Genomic DNA, 16608 nt, shown 5'->3' with positions numbered 1-16608 from the left:
GTCCCAATTTTGCAGGGTGCTAAAATTAATTTATGTAGCTAGTTTTGCATTTATAGATCTTAGAGCTTCACCAAAGCGCTGGCTGGCTTCCACAAGCTCCTCTTCCTCGGCAAAGGCGTAAGTTGCTCTAAAACCAACTTTTTGGAGGGTTTGGTCGACCATGAACCAGTGGCCCTTGGCCAGAAGCACACCCTTATCAATGTTGGCATCAAAAATCATGTTTTCCAGTTCTGTAGCCCATTGACTTGCTGGTATGTTTTCAGGCTTTGCAAAAGCTTCCTGTTTGATCTCAACCCACAGAAACATTCCGGAGTCAGGTAGGTTCCATGAGCAGAGATCTTTTGGCAGGAACCTTTCGAATGCGCTATTGAGCAGGGCTCTTCTCTTTCTGTAGTGGTTACCCAAATGCTCCACCCATTTCTCAAATCCCTGGGCCTCCCACGTTTTCAAAAGTTCGTGCAATATCAGTTGAGATGGAGCGGCCGAGGAATGAATACTAACTTCGTTGTGCACCACTAATTTATCAACAAATACCTTGTTTGCAGTCACAATTGAGCATCTGGCACCCGGCGTCATGATCTTGGAAAACGAGTCGAATCTGATGACTCTTCCATCAGTATCAAATTTCAACAGACTTGGAAGCTTCTCCTCGTAGTCAAGTTGCAAATGGTAATATGGATCATCCTCCACGATGATCAAATCGTGCTTCCTGCAAACCTCATAGAACTCACCCCTTCTTTCAAGCGACATAGTGATTCCAAGTGGATTCTGCCCCACGGGCATGGTGTAAATGAGCTTGGGTTTCTTGTGAGGTCCACTCCAATCAACCAACAATTTGTCCAAATCTTTTGGGCAAACACCGTGCTCGTCTACTTTAACAGGGAACACTTTCAACCTCATTGGACTGCAGGTCTCCAAAAAAGCAGGATAGGTAAACTCTTCAGAGAGGATGGTGTCTTCGTTCGGGTCACAAAGTAGTCGCAACACGGCATCCAGAGACTGTGTAGCTCCGGCAGTGACAACAATGTCCCAATCATTGTAAAGTGGTTTGTGATATGTTTCGATATGTTTCTTGCTAAACTCGTCAAAATACGAGGTTCCTCTACCTGAAGTATACTGCAGGGCCTCATATAACAACTCGTTGTCTGGGACGTCAACTTTTTCTGTTGACGAAAATCCGGTCTTTGGCGAGAGGAAATCAAAACTAACCGACTTCAGGGGGAAACAGTCAGGGTGAGGCAGTCCGGCTCCCAATGAAATAATCTTTCCAAATCTACCCATCATTTTCATCACAGATGGCTCACGAAGGGTTGCTTCATGGCTGAGATACTTGGACCAGTCAACAGTCATGATATAAAATAAACGTAAAAAAGTTTAAAAAATCCCTAGTTATGTTCGCTATTTTATCGATACCAGATAAACAAACAATAGTTTTAACAATAGAATAAATCTCTTTGGGATCAGGCCAATCTACCCGTAATATTTGTGGTATCTAAATATGTTTTGGTGGAGATCGATATAAGTAGTTATGTCCAATTGAGCTGTCGGAGGGGTTTCTTGCTGTCGAGCCTGCCCTTATTCGGCTTTATGCACAATGGTCAATTCCAGTTGATATGCTATTTGGTGTACGGATGTTGTATCTGCCGTGTCTATAATTTCGACCTGAAATAAGCAGCTTGAGAAGAAATAAAAGGCAAATTAAAAAATATCTTTAATTGCCATGTCCAACTTCCAACAATACAAACTGGAGCTCGAAGAGCTTGACAGGCAATTCAAGACACAGAACCCAACAGATGTGCTTCAGTTTTGTTACAATTACTTTGGCAACAGATTACAACAACAAAGACAATATTTGTGGAGTCAAAAGCAGAAAGCTGATACCTTGGGTTTGACACTTTTTCCTTCGACTGATGAGATTGCCCGCGATGTACAGCGCAAGTCAGTTCCTCAGTTTAAGAACACCCTTTCGGATAATGACCCTCACACGAAACACCAGACCCTCGAGTCAGAGGATCCTCACGCAATATCATCTGGGGAGCCATCTGCAGGTCTTTTCAAGACATCTTTTGAGTCATCTCAGGCTTCGCCATTCCATACTTCCGCATCGTCATCGGGTGCCGCATTGAGTCCTACGGACGGCGCTCAACCTTTCAACAGTACCAATTACTCGGGCTTTGCTGCGTCGGCTGCAAAGTCCACCATGAGAATTAACGCCAACAGGAGAACAAGCGTTTCTGCAGAAGCTCTGAACCCTGAGACATTTGGAGAAGATGGATGGAAACCTCCTGTGCATCAGTTCACATCCGAGCAGTTACAAAGATTAAATGCCAGTGTCGTCAAGAACTTCTTGTTCAGTCAATTGGACGAAGACTCGCTCAAAACAATTATATTTGCTCTGGAAGAGAAGCGCGCACCTCAAGGAACAGAGATCATCAGACAGGGAGATGAAGGAGATTTCTTTTATGTCGTTGAGAAAGGAACAGTTGACTTTTTCGTGAACGGCCAGAAAGTTAACAGTTCTGGACCTGGCTCCTCTTTTGGAGAATTGGCTCTCATGTATAACTCGCCTAGAGCAGCAACTGCTGTTGCTCAGACCGATTGTATCTTGTGGGCTTTGGATAGAATGACGTTCAGAAGAATTCTGCTGGAAGGAACGTCCAAGAAAAGATCCATGTACGAGAATTTCCTCAAAGAGATTCCTCTCCTCAAATCTCTGTCGTCGTACGAGCGCTCGAAGCTTGCAGACGCACTCAACTCGGAATTCTACTCTGTTGGGCAAAATGTCGTGACAGAGGGAGAAGCTGGTGAGAATTTCTACTTCATTGAGAGTGGAACTGCAGATGTTATCAAATCAGGTGAGGGTGTGGTGTCGAAACTTAACAAGGGTGACTATTTCGGAGAGCTTGCACTACTATATGATTCTCCGAGACAAGCAACCGTCAAAGCCACTAGTCCACTGAAAGTCGTCACTCTTGGAAAGAGCGGATTTCAAAGACTTCTGGGACCTGCCGTTGACGTGCTCAAATTACAGGACCCTACAAAACATTGAACTCGTATATTTGTTCTTAATCAAATATTTGACATATCAGTTGCAGTATTCATTTCTCTGCGACACCATCCAAACAATAGAGGTGCTAGCGACAACTAATGGGCCCAGCAAGCCCTTTCCGAATGTTGCAGTCTTGTACACTAGCCACTCGAGGCCAAAATGGAGACCTGCTAGAACGTACGAGTAAAGACACATGTCATAGATCTGAGGGTTTGAGATGTTATACGAGGCATAGATTCTCACAATAGCAGCCAATAATGTCCAAGTTCCAAATGTGCGTGCAGACAATGGCGTGACCTCGCTCGGCTTGCCTTCATAGACACGTTTGGTCAGATCAATGTTGACATAGGTTTGGACGGAATTGAAAACGCTGACAGCAGATATCTTCGAGTTAGTAAATCTGAAAGTAAGCACTTACGAAAAATAGCCATTTTGGTAGATATCCGGGAGCCTGTGGCAAAAAGGAGAGTAGCTCAATTGCCATGGTGAACTTAATAGCTTTTAAATAATATGTCCGCCATTTATTTTTTGGGTAAATAAGTTTGATTTATTTGAACAACGTATTATTCTTCTGCAATGGTAAGAACAAACAATATTTGCCTGCATTGGCTAACATCATAGTCCGAGGAGAAACTGGATGCATCATTGGACCTGCTCAGGCGGTTGGATCCAAAGAATATCAGTAAAAATCTAGACAACATATGCCGTCTACAGCCTGACCTAGCTGAAGATTTGCTGTCTTCGGTTGATACTCCGCTCAAAACAGCACGCTGTGAGGAATCGGGAAAAACATACCTATGCTGCGACTACAACAGAGACGGCGATTCGTATAGGTCACCGTGGTCGAACGTTTTCTATCCAAAGATCAACGATGAAGATGAGGCTCCACATCCTTCCAGCCATTTGAGAGAACTTGAGATCTTCGCTAACAAATCATTTGACATATATCGCGAACTATACTACGAGGGAGGAATTTCTAGTGTCTACTTTTGGGATTCTGAGGAAGAGGATGTGGATGCCTCGGGCACAATCGGTTTTGCTGGTGTCGTTCTGCTGAAGAAAACCATTGATACAGTTAATCCGAAAGATGGAGGATCGTGGGACTCGATCCATGTTTTTGAGGTTCTTCCGGGCGCAAACCAGAAGGCAACATATAAGGTGACATCTACTGTGATCTTAGACATTTCCAACTCCGACGACCTGAATATCTATCTAAGTGGAAATCTCACCAGACAAACTTCGAAAGAATTGCAATTCAAAGACTCTGCTTCTCACGTCTCGAACCTGGGTTCGCTAGTGGAAGATATCGAAAGCAGACTGAGGAACCTGCTCCAAGAAGTCTACTTTGGAAAAACGAAAGACATTTTGGGCGATATTCGCTCTCTTGACCCGCTGGAGTCCAAATCAAACGAAAGAGAGAAGCAGGCAGAGCTCATCAACAACCTTAAGAACATGTAGCTGCAGTATATGTATATCGTGCTATAAACATCCGTGCACCCGGACCATGCTGACTACGAAATAATTTTAGTACGCAATTTTAGTAGGCAAAAATCTTGCGAGAGTTATTGTGATTTGATGACCAGTATTGCACGAGTGTACGCTGACGTGAACGACAAAAAGCCCAAGTCCTACTGGAATTATGAGAATCTGTCTATATCATGGGGCTCGCAATCGAGATACGAGGTGACAAAGAAGATAGGTAGAGGCAAATACAGTGAAGTTTTCGAAGGATATCAGCTTCCGAACGGCCTCAAGGTTGTCATTAAAGTCTTAAAGCCTGTAAAGCGGAAGAAAATCAAAAGAGAGATCAAAATTCTTCAAAATTTGTCCGGCGGACCTCAAATAATTCAGCTTCTGGACGTCGTGCGGGATTCGAACTCCAAAACATCAGCCCTCATATTCGAGCATGTGGAAAACCTTGAGTTCCGTGTGCTTTATCCGCAGCTGACAGACTTAGAAATCCGATATTATATGTATCAGGTACTGGAGGCTTTGGATTATGCTCATTCAATGGGTATAATGCATAGGGATGTAAAACCCCACAATATTATGATAGACCATCGCCAGAAAAAACTCCGGCTAATCGATTGGGGTTTGGCAGAATTCTACCATGCTGGACAGGAATACAATGTCAGGGTCGCTTCGAGATACTTCAAAGGACCCGAATTACTAGTGGATTTCAAGCTGTACGATTACTCATTGGATATATGGTCTTTTGGTGCAACATTGGCTTCTGTCGTATTCCAAAAAGAACCGTTTTTTCACGGAAAGTCCAATACGGATCAGTTAGTTCAGATTGCGCGTGTTTTGGGAACTGATGGCTTGTACGCATACTTGGAAAAATACAATTTGACGTTAGGCCCTCAATACGAAGATTTGGGACACTATATGAAACGCCAGTGGATTCGTTACGTCAATCAGAACAATCAGCACTTGGTGAGCGATGAGTACCTGGATTTCATCGACAAGATTTTGCGATACGATCATAATGAAAGACTAACTGCGAAAGAGAGTATGATGCACCCATATTTTGATCCCGTTAGGGACTCAATAAGACGTGTTTGATTATGGACACGTTACTTAATATATTGCATGACGAGGTATGACCTATATTTTGCATTGTTTGAGTAGCTGGAGCAGCTCGATGTTTCTGTTCAAGATCAAGAATGCCTGTAGTTTTTGCCTTCTCGGAGTAAACCTAGGTTTTAATTTTCGTTTTGCAAAATTGTCCAGCAATTGGATGACTGTGTTTAGAAGTTTCATCAAATAGTAGAGGAGAAGTTGCAACTGCTGCTTTGAGAGTTCGATTGCTTCGTCCACTCTAAGACTTGGCTTGAATCTGTAGTCTGATATAAGTTCTGCATATCTGGATCTATCTTTAACTAAGTTGATCCCATGGGCAGCCATTATTATGTCTTGAATCAAATCCATCAGACTGTAAATGCGCAAATTTAGCTTTGTTTTGTAGTGTTTTGCAAGATGGAAATACGTGTTAATTAGCATTGTGTAATGAAAGTTTGCATTTTTCGTTGTGGCCGTAGAAACAAAGAGATTTTGAAGTAAGCTCAATAGTCGTCCCTGCTGGACATGTGAGTCAAACCGTAAAGTAGACAACCCAATGTACTTTACAATATGCCTTTGGGTTTCAAATGTCGCTGAGTGGTCTGTTTCAATGAAAAATTGTAGAAGCTCGATTATACCCTTCATTTCTGATCCTTTTAAAGAGCTCAGGGGTTTGTTATTTGTAATTCTTCCATTGAAAGAAATGCCGAGCTTGTCGGCAATATCTCTGTACTTGTCATCTATTACAATAGCAGGATAGTATGCAAGTCTTTTAACGGGTTTGTTGGAACAGTTTCTCAGTTTCTGCTTTAATGACCAGACGTAGTCTTTTGTTAGAGTCCAGATGATTCCACTTACCCTTCAAAGCTAGCTTTGAGCTATTCTTGTTTCTCACAATACAAAAGGCCCGGGTTAGTAACCGGAAGAGATTAACTTACCAGTGCAAGATCCAATTCGTCGTTATTCACAATTAATTGTTTCATTATTGACAAAAGGGATATAATTATAAGGGGGAAAATGAATAGGGATTTTTGTTTTTTAATTTGGAACAGAAAGATTCATAGCCTTGAGTTCCTGCAATGGCGGAATAGATTCATACATCTGTGGGTCTAGTAAATCCCATAGGATTCCGCAGTATGGCTTAGGAACCGGGTTCACTTTTATAGTCTGCGTGTTCGTGACAACAATGTCGCAGACAGTGTCAAAAATCTCTGGCTGAAGCTCTTGTTCCAAAAGCTGACAATCATGCACAAACGCAACTGCCGGGGTGGATTTGCTGATGCAACCAATAGTATACAACATCGCCCATTCACAATCAAAAAACCCGTGTCCTTTGCCAAATCTAATACCTTTTTTGTTAATTGCACCAGTTCCCGTGATCATCACATCTACATGAAGTTTCATGTCCATCAGTTGTCTCAACGTCACCTGTTTGCCTACCTTCTCCATACCATCTAGGGTTGAAGCATACTCGTATCTTTGCGGATCGATTTCGCTTGGGTCAAGTATCCAAAAGCCTCTATAGATGCCGTATGTTGTCATGAGCACAGTTTTACCATCTTTAAGGGCCTCATACCTGAGCTCTTCAAGACAATTGTCTGGGGTGATGAAGAGCACCTTGGATTCACTGTATGAGGGCTCTCTTTTGAATCTGGAGGTGGCCTCAGAAGAGCCCTCGAAATCCGCAATAAACTCGGCAAAGTTGAAATGGAACCTCGAGTCCGGACGGGCGACCTTGATTAGCTGGGCCCAAACATTGGACCGAACATCTGACTTGTGCGAAGACATTCCAATTTTTCGCGCCTGGACTGCAAGAGTCAAATTTATTAATCCGATTTAACGGTGCATTGTTTTTGGTGCCGTGTACCAAGATAGCCAAGCCACCTTCCGCATATAAAAAAGTCCGCTCCGGGCCAGCTTTCGGAACCCTGAAAAGTAGATGGTTCAATACCCTTGATCTGTGGGGTGTTCTATGGCAGTTCCTGGTATCTGCTTTGGCTGCTGGTTCTTATCACGCCTCAATCCCACAGGAATTAAGCGATGACTCTTATCAATCTGATATATGTCTGCCTCAAAGCAAGCCCGTCTTGTTTTGGTTGGTACACTATAAGTCTTATCGGGCTGCTTTATAAAAAATTTTAACGTCGCAAATAAAATCGACTCACAATGTTCTCCCGCGAGTCGTCAGAAGAGAAGACTGCTGGCCCCGAGCCAGAAAAGCATGTTACTCCTGTCACCTCTGCACAAAAAAGATTGGAACTGGGGAACATCACAGAGGACCCAGTTGAAGCCTCTGTTTTGTTCACCCTGGACAATCCATACCATCCTTTCAACTGGCCTGTCTGGCAGAAGTACCTTATCACCATCATATACTGCACCCTGCAAACGTACGTGACTTTGACCTCGACAAGTTACGTTGCTATTGAGTTTTTGGTGCAGGAAAGATTTGGTGTCAGCACACAAGTTTCTGCCCTGGGCCAATCGATGTTCATTTTGGGCACTGCCATAGGACCAGCATTTCTGGGTCCACTTTCAGATATTGGAGGTAGAAAATGGGTTTATGTGTTTTCGACCCTTCTTTATGTTATCTTCAACTTTGGTAAGTTTGTGTTTGTCTCGGTTTTACTAACATTTCAGGCTGTGCTTATCCTAGAAACATGCCAATGCTTGCCATTTTCATGTTTATCATTGGACTTTGCGGCTCCACTGCTCTGTCCAACGTTGCTGGTACCATTGGAGATCTGTTTGGAAACTCGGATATGGCCTCCCAACCAATGGCGCTGTTTGTTTTCTCTGCCAACACCGGTCCATCCATTGGAGGTGTTGTTGGAGAAGCCATCGGTGAAAATACAAGCTTGGGATACAAATGGGTGTTCCTTATCAACATCATCATTGGCGCTGCCTTTTTTGTTGGCTTGATGTTTGTTCCAGAAACGTTGCCAAGAATTGTGATTCCAGAAAGAATGGCTGTTGAAGGTAAAGACGTGCCGCCTGTCATCATCAGAGAGCTCAAATACTTCTTCAACTCACTGACTGGCAAGGAACAAGATTTCCTGAACGAAGTTACCGATCCAAAGGATCCAAATACCACCATCGTGGTTGAAAAGGTCAGCGCAATCAATGAGATAAAGTTCGTGTTTGTCATGGCCTTGAAAATGATGGTCACCGAGCCTATCATCATCTTCCTTGGTCTATTCAACGGTTTTGCCTATGGTTTGCTTTTCCTGTACCTGGATGGTATCTTCACCGTTTTCGTCTACAACAACAATCTGTCATACATGGGAGCTGAGGTGACTTACCTGAACTTCGTTGTGGGTGCTGCTTGCGTGGTTTGTCTTGTGCCAATCCAGACATGGCTATTTAGCCGTGACAGAAAGAAGAACGGCGGTGTTCCGAGACCAGAAGCCAGATTCTTGATTTCTCTGGTCACTGTTTGGGGATTCCCGATTTCGCTCTTTTGGTTCGCCTTCACCTGTGATGGAAGCGTCAACTACTGGTCGCCCATCGTGGCTGGATTTGTTCTGGCCATCGCCGATCCATTGTTGTGGCTCGCTATGTTGAACTATATCATCGACAGTTACTCGGAGGCAGGGTTGAGCAACTCTGGTATTGCTGCATTCACCATTCCTTCATTCTCCATTGCTGCTGCTTTGGCTCACGCTGGTATTGCCATGTTTGAGGATATGTCTGCACAATGGGCTATGGCTACTTTGGCCTTCATTTCTCTGCTGGTGGTGGTGCTGGTCTACGTCTTCTACTTCTTTGGAGCTAGACTCAGAGCTTCTTCGAAACTCGCGAGAATTAGCGGAGTCAAAGCTTCGGATTAGTTGCTGTTCTATTTCAACGAACACTGCAAAAGAATCCGTCTCTCGTTTCTGAGATACCGTACCATAATTAAAGCTCCGTAACCTTAATATATTTTTATCTCGTGAACTCTGTCATTCAAAACTGCGGCTTTTTTAAGTTTTTGATAGATTCATCAGCGCAATACAGAAAGGCAAGACTCATCATTTTGGCAAGTAACAAAAGTGGGTACATTATTCTGGACTGTGTCAACATCTGTCGCATTACTGAAGTGTGCCGTTTCTTCTGTGTTGTTTCGCTTGCTCAAGAGTTGAGTTTCGTTGAATTATATGGATCAGCAGACGAACCACGAGCCTGCTATAGAGGCACAAAACCTCTTTAAACAGAACTTCCAGCTCTCTGCCGCAGAACATTTGCAACAACAAAACATAGATACTCAACAGCATGTGCTTACTGGCCTCCAGCAGATGACGTTGCCCAATTCGCAACAGTCCGAGACCTCTTCCAGCTCGGCAGTTTCCATGGTATCAACTCCTAACGAAAGTCCCCGATTAGGATCAAGGATTTCTGCTTCCCACCAAAGGCTTCCGTCTTTGTCGTCTCTGGCCCCTAATTTGGGCTCATACAACTCAACAAGCCAGGTCCCTCAGGCCAGCTTAACCCCACGTCAGTATAGGATATCAGACGTGGATATCAACCAGGCGCTCAAAAGACATCAAAGTGAGACTAACACCTTGAATCAGTTTAGAAATCCCTGGTTTAATCAAAAATCCAACCCCCGGTTAGCTCCTATAAACACGCATTTGGGCTGCGATGATAATTATTCACCTCTTTTGATGCAAACACCAGTAAAAGGTGCTCCTCAGGGACTTCCGACAACATACGAATCTTCCACGTTTCAGGATGCATCGCAAATTATACCTCCTCTGCGAATTAACGCCCCCCTTCCTCAAGACACCTACAACCAGAATGCGCAGTTTGGTCCTGGTGAGTTTTACAGAAGACAGTCTGTGGCGGCGAATTATTTCTCGAATCATGAACAAGTCCCCAAAAGCGCATTGCCAATGTATGCCAAGGGCTTTGAAACTCTCGGAGAACTTCAACGTCCTCATAGTCCCGCTCCGAGGTTCCATCGAATTCAGTCTCTTTCGGACCTGAGACCAGTAACCAACGCAAAACCGAAATACAGAAGAGCCTCGTCATCAACAACTTTTGTGTCACCGCTCAAGGCTCTGACAACCTCTATCTCTGTAACATACTCGATGTGCAGGCCGGAATTTGACTACAAGTCGTCTAAAAATCCAAGAAGAGTGCTGACGAAACCGAGCCATCCTAAATCAAATAATGGAAACGACAACGAGGACAACGATTATATTCTATATGTGAACGATATTTTGGGTACCGAGGAAAACAGGAAGTACATGGTATTGGATTTGCTTGGGCAGGGAACATTTGGCCAGGTGGTGAAATGCCAAAACCTCAAGACGCAAGAAATTGTTGCCGTGAAGGTTGTCAAATCCACACCGGTTTATTTGAACCAATCTTTGACCGAAGCAAGCATTTTGGAACATCTCAACTCGAAAATTGATCCCCATGACAAGCATCACTTTTTAAGGCTACAAGACAAGTTCATGCACAAGAACCATTTGTGTTTGGTGTTTGAACTTCTCTCTTCTAATTTATACGACCTGATACGGCAAAATCAGTTCAATGGACTTACCATCAAATTAATACGGAAGTTTTCCGTTCAGCTGCTCGATGCATTGGCCGTACTCAAGGATGCAAAACTTATTCATTGTGATTTGAAGCCGGAAAACATCTCTCTTGTTTCTCTCGACAGACCAGACTTGAAGGTGATTGATTTTGGCTCTGCATGCCACGAACGACAAATATTCTATACCTACATTCAATCCCGGTTCTACAGGTCTCCAGAAGTTCTATTGGGGTTATCGTACTCCAGCTCAGTTGATATGTGGTCATTTGGATGCATAGTCGCAGAACTCTTTCTCGGCTTACCACTATTCCCTGGATCATCCGAGTATAACCAGCTCTATCGCATCATACAAATGATGGGCATGCCACCTACTTGGATGATAGATATGGGAAAAAACTCGATGAACTTCATGAACAAGATAGAGCTCCCTAATGGAAAGCACACTTATCAACTTAAGAGTATGGAGCAATATTCAAAGGAGAACAATGTGAAGGAAACCCCGGGAAAAGAGTATTTCAAGCAAAGATATTTGGAAGATATAATCATGAACTACCAGCTGCCAAAAAAGAACATGACTCAGCAAATGATTGATAAGGAAATGATGAACCGCAAGTGTCTGTCGCATTTCCTCCATGGAATACTGAATTTGAATCCGTTGGAAAGATGGACACCTCACGAAGCAATACTGCATCCGTTCATCACGGAACAGCCATTTGATGGATTTTGGAATCCACCATCTAAAACTATAGGCCTTCCAAGTGGTTCTGGTAGCACTTCTTCTCTTGATACTGTGAGGAGACAACGTTCTAAGAGTTTTGGCAACATCTAAATAATAGTTAGATCTGTATTACTTCTAATGCGATTTTTGCGTCGATCGGCGCGGCGATATGGATCGGTGTTCGACAAGCATACATGGAAAAATTTTATTTCACTATTAACCAACTAAGTACAATATGTCTACTCCAGAAGCCGATCATTCCAGAGATCCATGTCCGATTGTGATTCTCAGCGACTTTGGAGGAGCCTTTTCCATGGGTGCTATTGGTGGATCCATTTGGCACGGAATCAAAGGTTTTAGAAACTCTCCATATGGAGAGAGAAGAATAGGAGCCATCTCTGCTATCAAAGCCAGAGCTCCTGTTGTGGGAGGTAATTTCGGAACCTGGGGTGGTTTGTTCTCATTCTACGACTGCTCGATCAAGGCCATCAGAAAAAGAGAGGATGCCTGGAACGCCATTCTTGCGGGATTCTGCGTCGGTGGCTCGCTCGCCATCAGAGGAGGTCCTAAACATACTTTCAACAGTGCTGTCACGTGTGCCTGTGTTCTTGCCGTGTTTGAGGGTGTTGGAATGATGTTCCAAAGATACATGGCCTGGGCCAACAAACCAGTGGCCATGCCGCTTCCTGAGCAGCAGGGTGGCCCGGCTCCACTGGGAGCATAGACAACCTAATGAGCAATTCAACCGTTGCAAGCAGCTGAGACGTGGTATGACTGCATTTTCGCCTTGTATTTATAGTGAATATGATGATATCTTGACAAGCATGCTGTAGACTTTCCACGACCATCGGTGTACGAATTTTATGTGGATATATTTTTTTGAAAAATCAGACTTGTTGATAGATTATCATGAATATTTCCACATCCACCGTCGCCAGCAGAAGAAGAAGGGCGCGGTCTGCTCTTCAAGAGGATGAGGAGAATGCAGCTGAGCTGAAACTGGGCCCTGAATTCCAACTGGAGCAAATTGACAACTACGGCAACGAGACTAAGCTTGTTGCCTTAAATGTTTCTGAGGCCCGTATTTTGATCAGAGCAGCGCTTCAAGAAAGAATGGCCATGGTTCAGAAACTGGGCGGTCAGGATTTGGGTCTTGCAACAGAGAATCCGGATGACGAGACCTTAGCTAGAATGGCCACCGCCCCAGGTGCAAATGAGGTTTTACGCAAGACTTTGGATTACTTGTCTACATTTGCACGGTTTAAAGATGCAGAGACGTGTACTGCTGTGGAAGCACTTCTAAAGAGCTCCGAAAACAGCGTGCTACACCCCTTCGAGGCTGCCCAGCTAGGGTCCCTCGCATGCGAAGACATTGACGAGGCAGTGACTCTTATACCGAGTTTGAACGAGAAAAAGGATGAGGTGGACCTGCAGAGAATTCTGGACGAATTGAACAGATTAGAGGCTAATTACTCGTGAATGACGGTTTATGCAAAATGTATTTTAGTTATTGGTAATCTTCCGGATGGTAGTATTCTCTCAGGAATCTTTTCCCAGCGTATCTCCAGAAGCGTGGCAGGCAGCTATGCGGGACCAAGTTGATGTTATCGGTTTTCGTTGAGTCCGCACATATACATCGTTTTCCAATGCGCAGCATTTGAGATTCCGGGCACGTCGCAAAGGGAACGTGGGTGTAGCCAATGTCCTCAAAATGGTGTATTTCTGACCGGTTGAGAAGCAACGCGGCTGCAATCGAGTGCACAGGTGCATCTCCCCAGCGCTCATAGTAGAAGCCTCCGGTTTGGCTTAGAAACTTGAAATAAGTTTCGTATTCTTTAGAACGGAAGAAGTTGAGGTCTCCAATCTCAAAATTGGACCAAAAATGGCACAGATTGTACGAAGAATTATGTTCCACGACGAGGTACTCTGCTCCAATCGGTTTGTCGTCGGTCAAGAAATCTAACATGGAGTCCGGATGTATCATATCTGGATTCGCATTCATAAAATCCTCCACGGCCTCCCATAGAGTAGGTATAGTGTCTTCGTACTCAATCAGAGAAATCACAAACCCGTACTTCTTTCCATTTTCACGAAACAAACGGAAAGGGTCCATTTGAAAGTCGCAGAAATACTCGACATCGGGTTCCACTCTGAAATAGTAGTCGTACTGTAGCACCAATGGTTGTTTATAAAAATATCCTGAGTTGAAATGGCACATGTTTCTATATGACTTGGACCCGCCATAAATCACGTTGCGGTCTTCAAAATCCTGCAAACACTCTTCCCACTTGGTCACATTTATGAACGAAGGAGCATCCCAATCTTCAGGCGATATTAATCCATATTGAGTCTTTCCGCTAGCCATGAATGTAGTGGCTTCCTTGAATCTCTCTGTGAATGGCTTGTCGTTCAGAAATGTCCAGGTGTAATGGTAATCCTTGTTGAATCGATCCTCCAAAGATCTCATTGATTTGAGGACTCCAGGAAGTTCCCAGTTTCGACATAGCATTAAAATGGTAGCATTCTCTAATTGGGGAGTTTCAGAGATTGGTTTGGGAAAGAGCTCACGCACATATGAGTTGGAAGCAGGTTTGAGCTTAGCCAATTCGAGGTCCATCAAATGAGAATTGTCACGCTTAGCCACGATCTCTAGCGAATGCGAGTATATTTCATTCAAGTTCACTTTCGACCTGACTCGAGAATTCCATATCTGTGCAAAAAAGGATATTAGTATTATAAAGGCGACCAGGCCTCTCGAGATAGCCATGATTGGTATGATCAACCAATCCTAAATGCCAAGTCTGAAAAAAAAGTATACTGATATTCTCCTGAATTTTACACTGCCTCGTTTTTCTTTTTCTCCATCACTGGTAAGCTTACACTCTCGCTGGTCTTCAGATGGAGATCTTCGATTCCTGCCAACCCCTTCTTTATCACACCTCCTACAGGCTTGAATTTTGGCGATGTCAAATATTCGAGAATAGCATCCATATTCTCGATTAGTTGGCGCAATTTGAAGTCACTATAGCCGATCACTATAGATAAACAGGTTCCCGTGGAGGGGACGAATGTGGTGCTTTTGGCAATCTTCTTCAATTGGCGTAGCACGTAATCTGGCTCCACCCTCTCATCCTTCATCTTTGTAGACTTCTTAGATTTTACCAATTGGGCATCTGGCGAAGGTTTAGCCATTTGGATCATTAAAGGTAGCTTTTTATTGTTCTTGAAAAACAGGGACCTTCCAATTAGCGACGGAAGTAATCGGTACACTCTGTGGTCAGCGAGTAATAAATCATACTCATAGTATAGTTTCTTGATCTGTTTTGGGTTAGATGCAAACTGTTTGAACTTTTTCATGCTCACTATTTCCCCAAACACATCTTCTGTAGGAGCGCCTTTTTGCTCCAAAGGAGTCCTATAAGTGGTGACCGGATCCTTGGTTATAAGCATAATTTTCAGGTTTTCGTAAGAGTCTTTGGCGTGAGGTAATGGAATGATTCTAGGAACCAGGTCTAAATCAGAAGAAGTTGGTGTCTTGGTGTCAATGATAAGGTAGATAGCTTCGTGATGATCACCTTGTGACTCCAAATGTGCCTTCAAAGCCTTCAAGGATCGTATTGCTCGAGATCTGAGTTCATCATTTAGAACTGCTAGGTTCCAGTCGCTGTGGCTCGAATTAGAATCCATAACAAGATTTTTTTAAATCTTTTTTTTAGTTTATTGTTTCAAATAACCGAATGCACCCTTCAAAAAAAAAATTATTTTTACAGGATTCGTTACATCACATAAAGGTCGCTTCATTTCGAACTGGTGTTCTTTGGTTTTCCAATATGTACATCTTTGGCTATTTAAAAGAGCTGTTGACCATTTCAACAGCAGTTTCTGTGGAGATTTCTCAGGAACACTCTTCTAGAGAAGGACCTGCTAGCTGTTTGGACTCAAATCCTACCAGTGTAGTGATTTGGCATGGTATGGGAGATACGTATAATTCAACGGGAATGCAGGCTGTCAAAACGATACTTGAAGACGAGATCCCTAACGTGTTTGTTCATTCAGTATATCTTGACGTTGATGAGACGAAAGATCAGAAGCTCTCTATTTTAGGAGACCTTAACACCCAAATTAGAGGCGTTTGCGATCAGCTTAACTCTATTCCAGAACTGGAAAATGGCTTTAATGCGGTGGGGTTTTCGCAAGGTGGACTATTTCTTCGTTCTGCAATGGAGCTTTGTGGTTTACCGATTAAGACACTTATAACTTATGGCTCGCCACATAATGGTGTCACTGACCTTCCCCCTTGTCCGGAAGGTAACTGGCTTTGTAAACGGAGGAACAGCATTCTCAAAAAGCAAATTTACAACGAAAAGGTACAAAATTCTGTTGTTCAAGCACAATATTTCAGAGATGTGTACAACTTTGAGAAATATCTTGAAAACTCAGCATTCCTCAAATTTGTCAATAACGAATTCATTAGAGATACTGATTATGTTAACAACTTCACAAAGCTTGAAAAGCTGGTTATGGTGATGTTTTCGAAGGATGATATGTTAGTTCCAAAAGAAACTGCGTGGTTTTGTGACCTAGATCCAGATTCTGGTGAGATCATTCCTTTCAACGAAACAAGCTCTTTCCAGGACGACCTCATTGGCATCAGAACACTTTACGAACAAAACAAAATAGATTTCCTGACAATTAGCGATTCCCATATGAAAATTGATGAAGGCCACTTGAGATTCATCGCTAAGAAATATTTTCATTAGA

General features: G+C 43.3%; 13 protein-coding genes across 13 annotated transcripts; 8 read left to right on the top strand and 5 right to left on the bottom strand.

Moving 5' to 3' along the window:
- Positions 1-30: 30 nt before the first annotated feature.
- On the bottom strand, positions 31-1350 carry HPODL_01574 (aminoadipate aminotransferase; the record flags this gene model as incomplete). The annotated part of the gene is made up of 1 exon (XM_014078086.1): positions 31-1350. One exon carries the CDS (start codon positions 1348-1350, stop codon positions 31-33), a length of 1320 nt encoding a protein of 439 aa, XP_013933561.1.
- Positions 1351-1720: 370 nt separating this feature from the next.
- On the top strand, positions 1721-3049 carry HPODL_01573 (cAMP-dependent protein kinase regulatory subunit; the record flags this gene model as incomplete). The annotated part of the gene is made up of 1 exon (XM_014078085.1): positions 1721-3049. One exon carries the CDS (start codon positions 1721-1723, stop codon positions 3047-3049), a length of 1329 nt encoding a protein of 442 aa, XP_013933560.1.
- Positions 3050-3625: 576 nt separating this feature from the next.
- Positions 3626-4507, top strand: HPODL_05298 (F-actin-capping protein subunit beta; the record flags this gene model as incomplete). The annotated part of the gene is made up of 2 exons (XM_014078084.1): positions 3626-3628; positions 3671-4507. The coding sequence occupies 2 exons, from the start codon at positions 3626-3628 to the stop codon at positions 4505-4507; spliced, it is 840 nt and encodes a 279-aa protein (XP_013933559.1).
- A 117-nt stretch (positions 4508-4624) lies between these two features.
- On the top strand, positions 4625-5614 carry HPODL_01572 (Casein kinase II subunit alpha; the record flags this gene model as incomplete). Its single annotated transcript, XM_014078083.1, has 1 exon — positions 4625-5614. The coding sequence occupies one exon, from the start codon at positions 4625-4627 to the stop codon at positions 5612-5614; it is 990 nt and encodes a 329-aa protein (XP_013933558.1).
- A 42-nt stretch (positions 5615-5656) lies between these two features.
- On the bottom strand, positions 5657-6594 carry HPODL_01571 (uncharacterized protein; the record flags this gene model as incomplete). Its single annotated transcript, XM_014078082.1, has 3 exons — positions 5657-6438; positions 6470-6494; positions 6550-6594. The coding sequence occupies 3 exons, from the start codon at positions 6592-6594 to the stop codon at positions 5657-5659; spliced, it is 852 nt and encodes a 283-aa protein (XP_013933557.1).
- Positions 6595-6649: 55 nt separating this feature from the next.
- Positions 6650-7399, bottom strand: HPODL_01570 (5-formyltetrahydrofolate cyclo-ligase; the record flags this gene model as incomplete). Its single annotated transcript, XM_014078081.1, has 1 exon — positions 6650-7399. The coding sequence occupies one exon, from the start codon at positions 7397-7399 to the stop codon at positions 6650-6652; it is 750 nt and encodes a 249-aa protein (XP_013933556.1).
- Positions 7400-7777: 378 nt separating this feature from the next.
- Positions 7778-9438, top strand: HPODL_01569 (uncharacterized protein; the record flags this gene model as incomplete). The annotated part of the gene is made up of 2 exons (XM_014078080.1): positions 7778-8210; positions 8249-9438. 2 exons carry the CDS (start codon positions 7778-7780, stop codon positions 9436-9438), a joined length of 1623 nt encoding a protein of 540 aa, XP_013933555.1.
- Positions 9439-9744: 306 nt separating this feature from the next.
- On the top strand, positions 9745-11958 carry HPODL_01568 (Serine-threonine protein kinase that is part of a glucose-sensing system; the record flags this gene model as incomplete). Its single annotated transcript, XM_014078079.1, has 1 exon — positions 9745-11958. The coding sequence occupies one exon, from the start codon at positions 9745-9747 to the stop codon at positions 11956-11958; it is 2214 nt and encodes a 737-aa protein (XP_013933554.1).
- Positions 11959-12082: 124 nt separating this feature from the next.
- HPODL_01567 (Mitochondrial import inner membrane translocase subunit TIM17) lies at positions 12083-12571 on the top strand (the record flags this gene model as incomplete). Its single annotated transcript, XM_014078078.1, has 1 exon — positions 12083-12571. The coding sequence occupies one exon, from the start codon at positions 12083-12085 to the stop codon at positions 12569-12571; it is 489 nt and encodes a 162-aa protein (XP_013933553.1).
- Positions 12572-12756: 185 nt separating this feature from the next.
- Positions 12757-13326, top strand: HPODL_01566 (RNA polymerase II subunit B32; the record flags this gene model as incomplete). The annotated part of the gene is made up of 1 exon (XM_014078077.1): positions 12757-13326. The coding sequence occupies one exon, from the start codon at positions 12757-12759 to the stop codon at positions 13324-13326; it is 570 nt and encodes a 189-aa protein (XP_013933552.1).
- Positions 13327-13354: 28 nt separating this feature from the next.
- On the bottom strand, positions 13355-14614 carry HPODL_01565 (mannosyltransferase KTR2; the record flags this gene model as incomplete). The annotated part of the gene is made up of 1 exon (XM_014078076.1): positions 13355-14614. The coding sequence occupies one exon, from the start codon at positions 14612-14614 to the stop codon at positions 13355-13357; it is 1260 nt and encodes a 419-aa protein (XP_013933551.1).
- A 68-nt stretch (positions 14615-14682) lies between these two features.
- On the bottom strand, positions 14683-15534 carry HPODL_01564 (Ribosome biogenesis protein UTP30; the record flags this gene model as incomplete). Its single annotated transcript, XM_014078075.1, has 1 exon — positions 14683-15534. One exon carries the CDS (start codon positions 15532-15534, stop codon positions 14683-14685), a length of 852 nt encoding a protein of 283 aa, XP_013933550.1.
- A 143-nt stretch (positions 15535-15677) lies between these two features.
- On the top strand, positions 15678-16607 carry HPODL_01563 (putative palmitoyl-protein hydrolase; the record flags this gene model as incomplete). The annotated part of the gene is made up of 1 exon (XM_014078074.1): positions 15678-16607. One exon carries the CDS (start codon positions 15678-15680, stop codon positions 16605-16607), a length of 930 nt encoding a protein of 309 aa, XP_013933549.1.
- Position 16608: the final 1 nt, after the last annotated feature.

Source organism: Ogataea parapolymorpha, chromosome VI, assembly GCF_000187245.1.
Source record: "Ogataea parapolymorpha DL-1 chromosome VI, whole genome shotgun sequence".
NCBI lineage: Eukaryota > Fungi > Ascomycota > Pichiomycetes > Pichiales > Pichiaceae > Ogataea > Ogataea parapolymorpha.
The sequence above is the reverse complement of the archived record's forward strand: the minus strand, read 5'-3'. Positions and strand labels throughout refer to the sequence as shown.